Here is a 16,613-nt window from a genome sequence, read left to right as displayed (position 1 = left end):
AGTATAGCTTTAATAAACCACAGCCCACAAGCCTGAAAAACAACATGTAAAGCATTTACATGTAATGTATATAGGCCCAAAAGAAAAAGAAGGAAAAAATCAAGAAATGCAAGCTAAATTTGAACTGAATTGCTTACCAAATATCACGTATATTCCTCATTGCTATGTATTTTTGTAATGTACCGAAAGACTATGTGACCATGTAGCATCTTTCTTATTGTTAATTCACTGAATGATTTTTAAACACTTACTGACAGCAAATATATCTGTTCGGGCTTGTAATTTAAAAAACAAAAAACTTGTATTAGAGTTGCTCAGTGTGATTTATGTTTGGACACTGGTGGTGGGTGCAAGATTTAACCCATAGAACCCATGTCAAGTCCAAGAAAAGTATAATAAATGTTGAACTTTGTATAACTATAGTCTCATTCTAAACCATTGGCACATTTCTCTACATAAGCTGCGCCATAGAGAATTCTCCTCATAGGAAGGTGTGACTCACTAACTGACTCACACTGCACCAGAAGAAACGTGAACATCCTCATCCAGAGAAACCACCATATGTATCAGAACCACTCAACCACTCGCGTCTTAAAAAAGGACACCCCTAAACCTTTGAGCCTACTTTCATACATGTATTTAAAAGATCATTCATTTTTTGTAAAAACAATTGTAACCATTATTGTAAAAATATACCAAAACACCAAACAGACTATGTCTGTTCTACAAACACAGACTATAAATGTTTTATAAGAGTGTTTGAACCTGAAAGTCAGTATGGATACTAAACAGTAAACACAAAGTCTAAAGTTGGAATCTTTATTTGGCTGTCTTATTTTTTTTACATATACAGTTAATTACAATTATATATATATATTTTATACAAAGATATTCACTGGAGTCAAGACTTAGTGCATTAATGGTGAAAACATGATGTCACTAGTGTGGCCTTGGCACATGTCCATTTCACTTCTCCATCATTTATTTGTTGCCGCCGTCCAATTATCTGTTGCTCACTGATTACATGAGAATCAGCCGCCACGACATCACCTCATCTGCGCCAATACTGTGGATTTCAAACATGATACATTAGTAAAGATGCGAATTAATTTTCCATTTTGGGAAATTTATATATCTGTTCCTGTACAGGCAAATAAAAATAGCTGATAAAAAGAAGTGTGAACTTTAAGTCTGGAATATACTAGTATACGAGTATACTAGAATACGGGTTTAAAAATCTGAGCAGAAAAGTGTGCCTCATTTAACTTTTCACACTTGTAGTAATATGTATTCTTAAATCAGCTCGAAATATTCTGGAACTAGATGGAACCCAGACTGAAGCTTCAAAAAATGGAATCGGTGTTGATCACATACAATGCAACTTTCTGAATAACCAAAATCTGAAAACCTGCTTTCAATTATGGCAACTTGCATCAAGACTGCAAACTGGGGTAAAAACTGGGTAATTGTTGTGGGGTGTATTCAACAATTTAGCAGCACTGGCCAAAAAAAAAAGGACAAAATGAGGAAACCTACACACCTGTGCAAATTTGTGTATCTGTTCAACCACTGCAGCAAACAGAGCACCTACACTCTCATCAATCAGACTCTGCATATAATGCACCGCCTCCTCATCTGAGAGGTCCAATCGAAACTTGTCCTGAACCTGCAGCGGGCGAGTGAAGAATGAACAGCTGATTTTACCTCTGAGGTTTGGGAGACGAAATGTGAGGACCATACATACCTTTTTTACAGTTTTGTCAGGCTCCAGTGCAATGTCTGGAATATTTGCATCCACCATCAGAGAGAACAGATTCAGAATGAGATTTGAGTATCTGTATATGAAGAGAGAAAAAAAGTTTGTTTTTTATGATCTAGTCTACTGATATAGTACATAAATGAAGTACACTACAATTCAAAAGTTTGGGGTAAGTAATGTTTGAAAAATAGTCTGTTATGCTTACCAAGGTAGCATTATATTTGATCAAAAAGAGTTATATTGTGAAATATTATTACAACTTAAAATAACTTCTCTATTTTAATATATTTTAAAATTGTATTTATTCCTAGGATGGCAAAGCTGAATTTTCAGCAGCCAGTTACTCCAGTATTAGTGTAGCATGAATTTTTATTTCAATTCTTCTAAAATGCTGTTTTGGTGCTCAAGAAACATTTCATATTATTATCAATACTGACTGCCATTTTTGATCACTTCAATGCATCAATGCTGAAGTCAAACTCCGAACTATTAGTGTGTGTCTTCTGTTTGTAACTGACCTGCGCAGGTGCAGGAAGGCAGTGTAGCACTGTTTCCTGAACTCCTGGTATTGTTCACTCTGCATGCCCCCCATCCCCTCCACCATCTCCTTGCTCAGCTTCATGGGGGGTGGCAGGGGTTTAGGGTCCCGACCCAAAATATATCCAAAATCTATATGAAACAGTTTCCCTGCAAGACAGATCAACATATCCAATCTGTTTTAATTTTCAGTGCTTGCAAGTCATTAAAAATTGTGGTGCATTTATGCAAGGTACCAGTCTTAGTGAGAAGCAAGTTGTCTAGATGTCTGTCTCCAACCCCTAGGATGTATGTGATGACACAATAGCCCGCTGAAATATATATTGTGATTTAGTACATTTTTTTAATACTAAAGAAATAATGAGCTAAATATAATACTAATGGATCCAGAAACTGAGGCTCACCACAGCTTTTAACGTATGTGTCCATGACCTCAGAGCTGATGCCATATGGCCCCTTATCATTCGGAGCATGCTTTCGGAAGAAACTCTGCATGGAGACATAGTTTACCAAGATAAATGCAAAGAGATGGGACTTCATTCATTTTTTATTTGAAATAATTGGGCAGTTCTTATTATGACCATGTAATGCAGCAGTGTCCTCTGCTAGAAAGTTTCTAGTGATCCTGATAACCTTGATTAGCAGATTCGGGAGTGTTTACTTAGGCTCAGATACAAACTTTGCAGGAATTAGGTCTTCCAGGAGCAATATTGGACAACTCCTAAAACACTACATTACCTGAATGTTGCCTTCTGTTGCCAAAACCTCAGCCACAGGTACTGACTGCACAAACTGCATAAAACCTGCAGACAAATCATATAGTACGTGAATTGACTGGCCCGTGGGTTTGTTCTGCATGTAATAAGTGAATCAGCACTGACCATGTTTGGTGCTGGTCGCCAGAACTTTGTATGGAGTCAACTTTAGGTCCAAATTCTCTTTCCTCAGCAACTGTTTGAAATATTGAAAAAAGCTAAATGACTACTAATATATATATATATATATATATATACACACACACACACTATGTGTTCTTTTGGTACTGTGTGTTGAGATGTAATGACTTCAGACCTTGTCCATGAGTGAAATAATCTGCAGGATGAGCTGGTCCTGTCTCAGGTCATCTCCATGTTTGAAGATGACAGGATATTGCTCCCCATCCTCTGTCTTAAAGATGAGCTTTGCTGGCATCAGAGCACTCTGGAAGAGAGGAAAAACAGAAGTCAGGTGTGGAAGGATGCATGTGTGACTCAATGCAATGGATATGAAATGATGCACAACACCTTAAAGAGTGTTGCGGTCTCAGGTATGATGCCTTTGATGCGGATCTGTGGCTCCAGAGGAAGAGGGATGGACTCAATCTCTGACAGATTCACCTTCTCATTATCAGCCAGCAGGCCCTGTAATCGCTCCGTCTGTCAGAGACAGAAAGAACCAAATGATACAACTTCATAACTTCACAAAAACAACCAACTGATGCCTCATTGTCTACAGCAGCTTTTAAAACTGATTCAGTGTTGCACACCTTTTTCTTGCGGTTTCCACTCTCTCTCTGAACGGCCTTCATGAGCTGGACTAGTCTGTCTACAAACGTCTGCTGGGCGGCCAGAAGGGAACGCATCACTCTCACACTCTTATCACCCTGGAAACAGATATAAACATCACATCTTGTAAAAAAAAGTGGCAGATTTTAAATACAGGCTATTCTTTTGAACTTTTTGTTCATAGAAGAATCGAAGAAAAATTACTTAATATTCTTAATCCATTGTTTTTTTTGTTTTTGTATTTTAAATGACATGACTGTATGCAGCTGTTTTCAACATTGATAATGATACAATGTTAAATACATGTTTCTTGAGCACCGGATCGTGTGACACTGAATACTGGAGTAATGGCTGCAGAAAATTCTGCTTTATTTAAATTGTAATAATACTTCACAATATCACTAGTATTGGCAAGAATAAAATACTTAATTCAAAAAATATTTTAATTGAATCTTATTGACCACAATCTTATGTCCCGATACCGACTTTTTAAAATTAGTTTATGTTATCACATCACTTTGTTGTACTCAGTGCCGTTTCTAGACATAGGCAAGCTAGGCGGTCAATTCTAATTCACAAGAACAATACATCCTTTATTACACCACTTTGTCAAGTTTAATGCACCCTTACAGAGGTGTTGAAACCACTAAATCACATAAACTTCTAACAGCCCTTAAAGGGAGCAGCCTCATTCACATAGAGGGTAGTGTGTAAAGTTCACACAAAGTTCACACGTTAATGAGTAGCAAACAATTAAGTAACTACATTGATTGTTTTTATGCCACCGATCAGGCTTTTATATGAAGTTTGAGGAAACTACATATAGGGTTTACTGAAATAATAATGCAATAACTGACACTTTAAATCAATGTTTCAGGCAACAACAACAAAACAGTTGAACAAACAGATAAATACAAAAAGAAGCCATTGATAATATCTAAACATGTATCCAAATCCAAATGTAAAAAATTAATGTATGTGTGATTTATGTGCAATATCTCAGCTACTGGGGACTGTTACATAGGGCTATACAGGCATCTAGTGACAACACAATGATATTACAGCTAATAAAATGTGCAAAATGTTTATCTTAACACTCAATAATGCATTCAGATATGTGGTACTCACAATGCCCTGAATTTCCACAAATTAGTGTTGTTATTATGACAACCAATTGGAATGTGACAAGAAACTATATTATATATATATATATATATATATAAAATCTGAGGGTTCGCCAATAGGGATTTCGCCTAGGTCATCAAATTGGCTAGAAACGGCCCTGGTTGTACTCCATGTGGGTTCAGAATGTGAATGTACCTTGAGCAGAGCCTGACTGAACCGCCTCATTACATTGAGGTACATGTCATGGGTTTTGGGGTCTCTCTGCTGTGTGTCCTGATCCTCACACTCCACAATTACATACCTGCATTGGAGAACAATGTCCAAATATTTTCATATATAACTCTTTAACATGGAATCAGCAGCACTGGCACATTGTTGTAGATACTGTAATTACAGAAGTGCAAAACATCTTGATCCATTCCTCACCAGTATAAATAGTTTGCCAGTGTAGAGTTCTTGCAGGCACGTGATATAAGGAAGGTGCACAGATCTTGCTGTGGAACACAGGTCACATACACTGTTACATAATCTTCACATCCACTGTGCATCTAAAATGAGTGAGGTTTTTACACTTACCTCTAGGCTCTCACCATCTGTTCCATCTTTGCCTTTCTGCATGCTGGGCATCACAGTGACAGTCGAAGCAATCTGGGAACTAAAAAATAAATCACTGTAACCCTCACGATTTGGGATCCAACTACCTTTGAGGATTATACATTGAGATTTTGAAAGCTTTTGTAATTCTAAGCAAAGTGATATAAAAATGATTTGGAGAAAAAAACACTGCATTTGACACAGATGCATGTTCTTTAAGTATGTAGCTGACCTGTCCAGATCTCCTATTGTTGAGCTCTCTGTCAGAACCCCTTGACTGTCTCTCTTACTGGCAGGCTCCAGACTGCCCTGGATATCATTGAAGTTCTCATATTTCAATGCCTGCACCAGCTGGAGCAAATACATTAGCAGATCCTACAAGGATAATCAGAATTACATATATTTACACAGGAATCAGTTGTGTTGTACCTAAACATTACAATTTTTAATGTTGTGTGTATTTAAGTATACTTAATACTGCTTATGTTTAATTTGATGCATGAAAATCTTTTTACAAATGCATATCTAAGCCACTGACAATCTAACACACACAAACACATAGAGTTGACCTCATCATCAGCCTGCTGCAGTCTGGCGACAGCGTAGCGTCTCACTGTGGGGTTGGTGAACTGAGAGGACAGCAGCTCTAAGGAATCCTCCACATCCATCGGACGCCACTTTCCCAGCAGCTCCAAAGCCTGTTTGGCCTCCTGGGGCAGATCCCAGTTCACACACTTCAGGAACTTAGTCAAAGCCTAAAAACAAAACAGTTAAACAGTAATATTATGACATTATTAAAATTGTCTAGTTTATTACTGAACTGCCACATGATCCTCCTATTATTCTAATATGGTGATCTGGTGCTCAAAAATGTTCTTGTCGTTATCAATGTTGCAAACAGTTATTTTGTGGAAATCATGAAATAATTAGTTTTCTAACATTCTGTATGTTTTACTGTAACTTCTGTTCAATGAAATGTGTCGTAAAAGTATTACTGACCCCAAACTTTTGAAAGTACTCACTCACCTTTTCCTGTGTGGTGAGGTAGTATCTAAACTTCCACACAAGGTCCTGTTCCTCAGAGCTCAGCTGCTTAGTGGGTGGGTAGCTTACTATAATCTGTGAAAGAAGAACAGAATTATAAAGACATCTGATAAGATTTCTTGTGTTCTTTTTTTCTCTTTATCACTAACATTGAGTTGATCACGTGTGGCTGCATTAGGTTTGAGATCGTGGTCAGATGGTCCGCTGCGTAAACTGCGAGCCAGTTTATGATGCTTACTCTCCACAAGGTTCTCCTGCAACAGAAGGCCAATGCTATCAGTTAGCAACTTAATAATTTTAAATGCAATTATTCTTTACATTATCAAGTGGCAACACAGATTCACCAACCCATAAACCCAAGATAATGGACTTTTTTGTTGTTGTTGTTGTTGTTGTTGTTTTCAACTCACCATGCACATCTGAGGATCGGGGACTTTCACAATATCTGCACTGGTCGGCAAAGGGGAGGATTCATCTGCATCCTGTAAATAGAGAGAGGCATAAAACCACTGAAACTTAACAAGGCTTTAACAAGTACTACATAAAGGAAGCTATTAGATGAAGACTACACTACTTTGCAAAATCTTGATTATCACTAATTTATAGTCAACATAAAAATGGCATCTACAACATTTTAATTCTGTTACAACAAAAAAAAACTGGGGCTTGTTTTTACCCATCAAGGCATTCCTGACTGCTAATTAAAATTCTAACAACATTTTTATTACACATTACATTAACCAGAATTAAACTGATTGGCAAGATTTCTGAAAAGCTGCTTTCTCTACAACAATATCCTTATTCAATGCCTTGATAGTTATTTGGCCAGTTAACATTAACACCACAGCCTAGTCAACTAAACAGTAGTTATTTTAGAAGCAAGCAAGGCTAATACATTTTGTTGAAGCATGCATTAACAGGGAAGTAAACAGAGTTATTTTGACACAGCATCGACTTAACAGCAAAAAAAAGTAGAGAAAAAAAGATAAACCTTTTCGTAATAAACAATGCTGTATTCTCGTTCACCGTTTTTGACACGAGGGAATTCCACCATGAGGTACATGAAATTAGAGCTACGTTTCTCACTCTGTAGATAAAAAACAAATCAAGCTTTACACAGAGGTAGCAAAAATGACACTGGCTTCGTATCGTGACACTTTTTACCCCCAAACCACTCACCTCATTGATCATTTCAATCTCTCGGAAGGTCAAGCGATCCAGCCAGTCTACTTTAACCATGTGCCCCTGACGATGAGCTTTTGTTAGCTGAGAGAGACAGGGAGGCAAAGAAAGAGAGAAGAAAACTTAAAGAAAAAGCAAAGTTTGCAAGACCAGTAACACTAAGACACAACGTTGTGTGCACAATCCTTTAGCCAATCATATGTCAGCGTGCAAAAGCACACAAAAAGCTCATTAGCCAAAGGACATTCGGGGGGGCCAGTGCAAAGTAAGTAGCACACTAGGGGTGCTCCGATCACGATCGGCCGATCGTTAATGCGCATCTCGTCAGTAAAGCCGGTTTTCTAATCAGCGGTTAATTCCATCAGGTGCGTGATTTCACATAGAGCAGCTGTTACTACACAGAGCCGTTGTTAATAGAGAAGATGGGCCAATAAACGCTGAAAATTAACTTGATTTGCGCATCTTCTCTATTAACAACGGCTCTGTGTAGTAACAGCTGCTCTATGAGAAATCACGCACCTGATGGAATTAACCGCTGATTAGAAAACCGGCTTTACTGACGAGATGCGCATTAACGATCGGCCGATCGTGATCGGAGCACCTCTATAGCACACCAAGATGAGTAAGCCCTTTCTAAAAAAACAGTTAGTTATAGTTAGTACAACAACACTTCTCATCTAAAGGCCTGCAAGAGTCTAAGAGGACTTTGTTTAACCAGCCATACAGTACATGTGTTTTAGTGGCTAAACATAACGTCCATGACATTCATGATTATTTCAAGGAATGTTCTCACTTCAAAACAAATTACACTTTATCAACAATATCCACATCAAATCATTCTGACTTAAAAGAATTATATTTGACTTGCCATATTTAAAAAAAAATATTTAAAGTGTCATAAGAATTGTTTATAATTCTCTAGAACGTACACTGATATATATATATATATAAACGTTGAATGAAAAAATTGGTGAGGTTAAGCAGCAAACATGTCAGTGAAAATAACATACTCATCCAATTAGTGAAAATCTGGGTCAAATTATACAAACTAAATATATACCCTGTCCTATATCTTGCCCACAAATATATGAGACAAGCCAAACTCATACACGCACACGCACACATCCATACACATACATTAAGCATTCCTGTCCTGTTTTCTCTCATACTCACGTCACTAAGTATCTCCAGGTCTGGACCCTGGAACAGAGGGCAGTTAAAACATGTCCTTTGACAGAACACACACACACACACACACACACACAAGCACACTCCCTCGCAACAACAAACATTCTCAATTCTCATTCTTTCCACAAATTGGGTAATCTATAAACACAATCAGCATATCCATCTATCCCTCCCTGCCGTCACCCACTTTTCATTTAACATATCCCTCATGTACAGTAAATGTCCACAGGCATATTTCTCCAGTTTCTGTCTCAGCTGGGCTCCTCCTCTCCCCAATCCATCAACTGACCTTGGCCAGGCGGCCCATCTGGTCCTCTGCAAGAGTGCTGCTGGTCCTTCCTGGTGTACTAGTGGGCTCACTGCCATCGCCCTCCACACCCGGCCACACCTTCAGATCATGCATGCCCTGCCGGAACATTCTAGTAGACAGAGTGAGAGAGATGGAGATAGATAAGGGGAAATAATAAATGTATAAAAGTAGTGGTTTGCCAACTTATCTCTTTTGTGATAATAATCTCTTTCCTAAATAATTAATAAGACCTCACCTTTTATTTTAACAATCTGAATTAATTTGATATAATCACAGGTTACATTTTTTATCTTAAATTATCCCACTATTAATATGGTTTTAATAAAATGTGATGTGCTATAGATTATAATGGGAAATATATTTAATTACAAGAATTAAAGTGTGACAAACTGCTAAAAATTCTATATGATGATTGACCTGCTGGCTTGCTGGAGCTTTGTATTCATGTTTAAAATGTTGAACTGCCTTTAGCAGCTTCTCTTCGCTCTTTCTCTCTGTCTTCTTTATTGTGAAGACATTATTATTTTACTTTTTTTATCTACAAAGTGTGCCGACAACAGCAAATCTGATATTATCTATATTAGATCTGATCAGGTACAGGTCAATAATTTGATTTTAATTAGACATTCTAATTTTAAGTACATGGATATTTTGTACAACACTTTTAGAAGACAGAGTCATTACAGACAAAAAAACAAACAAACTACCAACTAATTACTAATTCAGCGGATCAACCACTCACTAACGTGGATCGTAAAGCATCTACCTGGTAATAAACAACGTTCAGGAACAGAGAGCAGCAAAGAGATTGTGAGTGATGCTGCGGAGCGGCATGAAAACATGGAGCGGATTAGCGGAATCAGTGGATCTTTAGCGGAGCGGGAACAGACCGCTTTGAGCTGGGGTGAAGGGGGGACTGATGAGAGGGGCACCTCAGCCAATGAGGGGCAAAGGGGCAGTGCACGGCCCTGTTTCTGATTAACAAAATTGTAAACATTAGAAACTTACCCATATTTCCCAAAGAGGGTGACTGTAGTGCCCCCAACAGGTGTAGCTAGGCCGGGTCCATACACATCCCAAACTGTTAGAGTCACCTGGGCACTCTGAGGCAGGTCAGGGTACTTCACTGGCAGCCGAAGCCACTCATTCCAGCTAAGGTGAAAAGAAGACAACAATAATGTGACAAAACATATATGACTCAGTACAGTGAACAAATGAAATATGAAGGTATTAGAATCAGTAAAAAAAAAAAAAAGGATCATATTTTTCATTTATTGTGGAGATATCTAAGTATGCGAGAGGATGATAGGGGACTAAAATATATGATACATACCCCAGCAAAGCATCTCTGATATATTTTGTTTTGGGCTCTGATTCATAAGCATAAAGTGAGCCACTGTGTGACATACAGAGATTAACCACTGATAAATGCACGTACTTCCAGCGAGTGCTGAAGGCCTTGTAAGACGTTCGTACAGGCAGAGCGAGAGGCTTGCCCTCTGCAAACACTTGACAGGTGACGTACAGGTCGGAGCAGCTCTCCTGATAGAGTCCTGAAAATCGCAGCATGGGGTCCTCAAGCAGAGCTTTATAGCTCTTCTGCTCTCTCTTGCCCTCCAGACTGCCTCTGCAAAAGCAAACAGAAAGGAGATCACTCAGAACACAGCACAATGTCAAAACATTTGCTTCTGAAGAAAGGAATTTGCATAATGTGCCTCTTTATTGGTGAGCAACTGTGCTAAAAGTCAGCAGAGTTACAAAACTATTTATCAATGTTTTCCTTGACTTTTCCATGACACTTTATGTTCTGATAATGTTTTTAAGTTTTTGAAAAACATCTCCGATGTTCACCAAGGATGCATTTATTTGAGCAGTAATACTAAACAGTAATATTGTAAACTTGTGACCCTGGACCACAAAACCATTCAATAGCCAATGCATGCAATTAGCAATAGCCAACAATTCATTGTACGGGTCAAAATGACAGATTTTTCTTTAATGCCAAAAATCGTTAGGATATTAAGTAAAGATCATATTCCATGAAGATATTTTGTACATTTACATCTACCGTATATATATATAAAAATGTAATTTTTTATTAGTAAACACATTGCTAAGAAATTCACTAGGACCACTTTAGAGGCGATTTTCTCAATATTTAGTTTTTTTTTTTGCACCCTCAGATTACAGATTTTCAAATAGTTGTATTACATTTATCCATTTAGCAGACGCTTTTATCCAAAGCGACTTACAGTGCTAACAATTTTTACCTATCATGTGTTCCCGGGAATCTAACTCCCAAAATGTAATTTAATTTAAGCCTATGATGGCAAAGCTGAATTTTTAGCAGCCCCTTCTCCAGTCTTCAGTTTAGTGTCAAATAATGATCTAATGATCTGTTGTTCAAGAAAATGTTCTTATTATTATCACAGCTGAAAAAAAAGTTGTGCTGCTTAATGTTTTTGTAGAAACTGCGCTTTATCAAGATTCTTTAATGAACACAGCATTTATTTAAACTAGAATGTTTTTTTTTAATCAGTTATAAATTTAATGCACTTTTTTAAAAATAAAATCATTCTGAGCACAAACTTGTAAATGGTATTGTAAGTCTATGGTTATGTGAGTGTTAAGGTGTCCAGAGCTCAAGACGCTTGTTCACAACTAGTGTTTGCGCACGCATATTTGATGCAGGAAATATACACACTAAATATACAATCCGCACTTTAACTTTTGATAAGTTCTTTAAAACTGTCCTTAAACAGAGGGCCAAACTTACTTTTTTTTTTACTAGATGCCCTTTTCAACAGGGTCTTGCACAGACATTTTGAGAGACAGTGGCCCAAACCAAAAAAATGGGCACAAGGAGGGTGGGTCCTTGTTAATAGAAATGATCCAGTTGTTACAAATATACAATAAAAAGAAAAGATAGCACACTCTGTAATAGTTGAATTGAGTTATTATAGATGTTTTGATAAGAGCGGGCTCTTCCTAACTCTCTGAGCCTGCTTTGGTCTCATCTTCAATGGAAGCAGGGAAGAGTGGGGTAAGTTGACCCACCCCTTGTATCTTGGCAACACCCATCATTTCTGCCAGACTGGGAAAAGAGAAACACACTGGAAGAATGGAAGGCACCATGGCCGTAGCCAGGGTGTGAAAATTAGTGAGGTCTGGGTGAGAATTGTGCTATAATAACCCCACTCATTATATACACTAAACACTTTAAAAGAGACAGATATGTATATGTTTGTGAAAGATGTTTTCTCTGTTTTGGAGGAATGAACATTGTTAAATTATATCACATTGCACCATTACTTTAAGTTAGGGGTTTATCATTTTATCAGTTGTTTATTCTTCATTCAGCAATACATAGGGATATCACTGTTATAGTTTTCATTAATAACCATTGCTATATAGATGTTAACTTTGTCTATTACCCTTATGAATGTTGTTGGCACAATTTTGTGAAAATTTAACTGCAATATGAAATAGCATATTTCATAATAGAATTATAAGGTTCTATCTGACATTTTTGTCAAAATTGAGTTATTCACATATTCTTATTCTGTGACAATTTATATACATTATGTGATGTTTTATTTTAAGTTGTGTACATTTTGGGATTTTTTATTGAAAAAACTAAAAGGTTCTATCTACAGAAGTCTATGGAACACAAAAACTTTAAAGCTCAATATCTCAAAACTACTCAGAACGCAGATAGAACCTTATAATTCCAAGGGGACGAAATATTGCTATGAAAACAAATAAAAATAAATAAATAAAAATATATTCCCACGTGTAGTCACTAATGGCCAACAAACTTTCTGTTTAGTCTGTTTTTAGCAAGGCTACAACTTTGGTGTTCGGCATATTGCTTCAGAAATGCAAACAATTCAATATTTAAATTTAAACTTAATTTGGTTGGTTTTATGTGTGTAAAGTTAACGTTAAAAAAATAAATACGACTGCCTATCAAAGGAAATTATTAAATGAGTTTTTAAATTATAATTTTTTTCACATGGGTTTGAATCAGATTCAGTCAGATGGTTATTTTACACCCAGATGGTGCATCTTACCCCTAACCCGGGGCAAGCTGAGCCAAGGGAACAATGTTTATAATAAGCTATATTTTTAGAACCCTTTCTCATAGATAAATTCTGATCATTTAAAATAATAAGAATACTTTCATTTGGATACTTCTGCGTCATCTTGAGCACCACATAAGTAAAAAATGGCTAATCTTACCCCACTGTCCCCTATAATTATTAGACATTTAACTGAATATTTATTTTTACAGCATAAATCTATATTATATACTAATAAACATCCAAGAAGGTGAAGTCTTTATTGCTTCACATGGTGACAGGCAGCTCTTCTTCATGCATTTGGTTTTAACAGTCACTGTCCTGTGATGAGCTCTTGCGCAAGTTAGTTTACTGGCACAACGGGACCGCTTCCTTCTGTTCATCTGACCACGTAATGCAACGCAACACACACAGTGAAAATAAACTGATTTCGTTATGACAAACACTCGTGGGTCAGAAGAATCATTTATGATCTTTGTTTATGATCCACGCGTACACGGACAGAGACTCATTAAGCTCGAGAGCAAGAGGAGAATGATGTCAATAGACTGATGAAAGCCCTAAAACACAAAAGCTCTCGCTGGACTCGTGTTAATTCTTCTGACTCACAGTGTTGCCATGCTCGCTTTGGTAAACACTGCAAAAACAACGATTCGACATCATGCAAGGAAGATTTCTCTTAATATTTGAAATAAAAGTGCAATACATTTTGTACTCGAAATTAATCGATTATTAATTACATAAATCGATGCATATGATACAAAGCAGTGTCTTCGAGCAGTGTGCTGTTATTTAGCCTCTGTTGACATTTTGCTTGCTTGACAGTTCTGAAATCAAAACAATGACTAAGGTCCAAAAACATACTCACATTTTCAGTTGGACGTTTATGTCCAGATCGCAACTATACAGATAGTTAAATTTGTCTGTTTCCATCTTCAGTAATCGAAGTGTTATGAAAAACCGTAGTGAATGGAACAAAACAGATATAAAAGAATAAATGCAGATTTCTCATGCGGTGGGAGATAACTACTGCAGGGCCTCTAGCAAAGACCATGCACTGGATCTGCTGGAGCTTTTGCTTTTCGTTGCACTTTATATTCTCGATCTGATTAATGAAAACCAGTATGGCTGATCAAAAATACTATCGGTCTTAATTTAAGACAATAATATTGCTGTAATAAGCATCTGACAGGGCGTCATCGGATCCGCTTTTAAAAAGGAAAACATTACAACCAGACGTAAATAATCGATGTCGAATCATTCGATAACCGCAGTGACTTGAATGGAGTGAACGGATCAGAAATGGCTTCTTTGGTCTGGTGGATCCCGGTGGCTTCCTGTTTGGTTGAAGAACGGATAGTAATAAAGGACACATTTCGTAAGGCGTTTAAAGGTCCTCTTGAATTGCATGTTAGTTGTACATTGAGTACAATTGTTTTAAAGTTTCTGAGTTTAAACAAAATGAAGGTATATATCTGTAAATCATATATTTGCTGAAACATTTGAATTAATTTAATTTATTTAAATCTTTAATTTATTTAATTATGTTCTGTATTTCATAAATTCCCCAAAAATTTAAAATTGAAAAACTATGCTTTTAATCTGTTTGAAATCTATTTAAATTGCAATCCATTGTGGTCTCTATGAATTAAGAAATTGCTAAAGAGAGAGAGAGAGAGAGAGAGAGAGAGAGAGAGAGAGAGAGAATAGCAGTTGTTTAAACATTGCTCTTAACCCTAGTTGTGATTGTTGGATCTGCTGTGAAACCAGCAGGTTATGTCTGCTGATATATCTGCTGATTGGCTTCATCACTCTGTCTCCTCTCCACCAGTAAGCTGGTGTGTGGTGGGTGTTCTGGCACAATATGACTGCCGTCGCATCATCCAGGTGGATGCTGCGCACTGCTGGTGGATGAGGAGATACCCCCTGACACTGTAAAGCACTTTGAGTGCCTAGAAAAGCGTTATATAAATGTAAGGAATTATTATTATTATTAATTATGTCCATTGTCAGCTATTCTCCACAGCAGATGGACAAGTCATTTGCAATTGCTGTCCATCTTTTGGGTGCATGAACATAATATTCTCCATGTTATCCAATGAACATTTTTTTAATGGGTTTGTGTATACAGGCATCACAATAGGTTATATTTCCTAAAAACCTCAACTCTTTTCACACAAGTGTGTTTTTTGCCCTCGTTTGTGAGGGCAGAAAAATAACCAAGCCAATAAAAAAAAATTGAGAAAACAAGCTGTTCTTGCTTTTAATTTACATTCACTGGCAGCTTGGCATTCGATCACTCACATCCTAAATCTTAGTGCAACTTTGGGTCCCCCCTGCACATTAGTGTGTGGTTATATAATAAATGGTGATGAGTCAGACTGCACAACAGAACAGGACTGCAGTCCATTACGTCCTCCGCTGGGGACTCGAGCTGTTAAAGAGGATAAGGCTCATTGCCACCCCTCATGTGTTCCGAACACTCACAGAGGGGGCTCTGCTTCCTTGCTCCCAAGTTTAAAGCCACATTCCTTTGAGTTGAAGCCAAAGGGCAGCTGCACACTTGGGATGATGAAGGTTTCCAATGGCTAGACCTTACCAGGCCTGAACTTGTATATCCAGGAATTGCTTATGGTCCATCAATAATTGCTTATATGATGGATTAAATGTTTGCAGCTAAATAGCACTAAAAGGGGTTCTTTGGCTTGTAATGATGGGGAACCACTTCACGTGCGTGCTATATAGCTTCTATCTTTAAAGGTGCTTTACAGTTAGTCAAATAGTGTTACTGTATGTAGAACCATAAGAGGAGCCCCATTCTTCTCCTTACATTTTAGATATGTAACTCATGTGTTTGCTATGATGAATGGGAATTTATTTCAATGGCAAAAGCTGTTTTGAATCACTTTTATGCTTTTCTGAGGTCAAACAGTTTCATGTGAGGTCCCTGGAATAGGGGGCCTTGGGGGCAAAACGGTTTAGAGCCACATTATCTTCAGGAAATACACTTTATTTTGATTTCATTTTTAACCGTTTCCCCAACTAAAAGACTAAGATAGAGTTAGAGAACTATACAGGGACTTAAGAGGTTATTTATATTGCATTGGTGATATAAAGGACCTTAAAAACTCCAAAGAACCCCCTGAAGGACCTATTTGTGTGTGTGTGTGTGTGTTTTATATATATATATATATATATATATATATATATATATATATATATATATATATATATATATATATATATAT

The 16,613-nt window shown here is 37.2% G+C and overlaps 1 protein-coding gene across 2 annotated transcripts; it reads right to left on the bottom strand.

Annotated features, from left to right (window-relative positions):
• Nucleotides 1-805: 805 nt before the first annotated feature.
• Nucleotides 806-14,665, bottom strand: LOC113105813 (phosphatidylinositol 3-kinase catalytic subunit type 3). Of its 2 annotated transcripts, XM_026267132.1 has the most exons (26): nt 14,234-14,665; nt 10,722-10,910; nt 10,292-10,435; nt 9,263-9,392; nt 8,959-8,985; nt 7,783-7,869; nt 7,595-7,690; nt 7,014-7,085; nt 6,753-6,857; nt 6,586-6,678; nt 6,129-6,314; nt 5,792-5,934; nt 5,542-5,620; nt 5,392-5,459; nt 5,161-5,266; nt 3,822-3,938; nt 3,580-3,711; nt 3,368-3,496; nt 3,178-3,247; nt 3,035-3,099; nt 2,701-2,785; nt 2,533-2,607; nt 2,278-2,446; nt 1,745-1,835; nt 1,541-1,666; nt 806-1,066 (listed from the first exon to the last, which is right to left on the bottom strand). In XM_026267132.1, exons 1-26 carry the CDS (start codon nt 14,296-14,298, stop codon nt 1,052-1,054), a joined length of 2,664 nt encoding a protein of 887 aa, XP_026122917.1. In that variant the 5' UTR covers nt 14,299-14,665; the 3' UTR covers nt 806-1,051. The 2 variants fall into 2 exon arrangements, with proteins under 2 accessions (XP_026122917.1, XP_026122918.1); XM_026267133.1 differs by lacking the exon at nt 8,959-8,985.
• Between the last annotated feature and the right edge of the window lie 1,948 nt (nt 14,666-16,613).

Source organism: Carassius auratus, chromosome 7, assembly GCF_003368295.1.
Source record: "Carassius auratus strain Wakin chromosome 7, ASM336829v1, whole genome shotgun sequence".
Taxonomy (NCBI): domain Eukaryota; kingdom Metazoa; phylum Chordata; class Actinopteri; order Cypriniformes; family Cyprinidae; genus Carassius; species Carassius auratus.
Note: the sequence above shows the minus strand (reverse complement) of the source record. Positions and strands in the feature narration are given on the sequence as shown.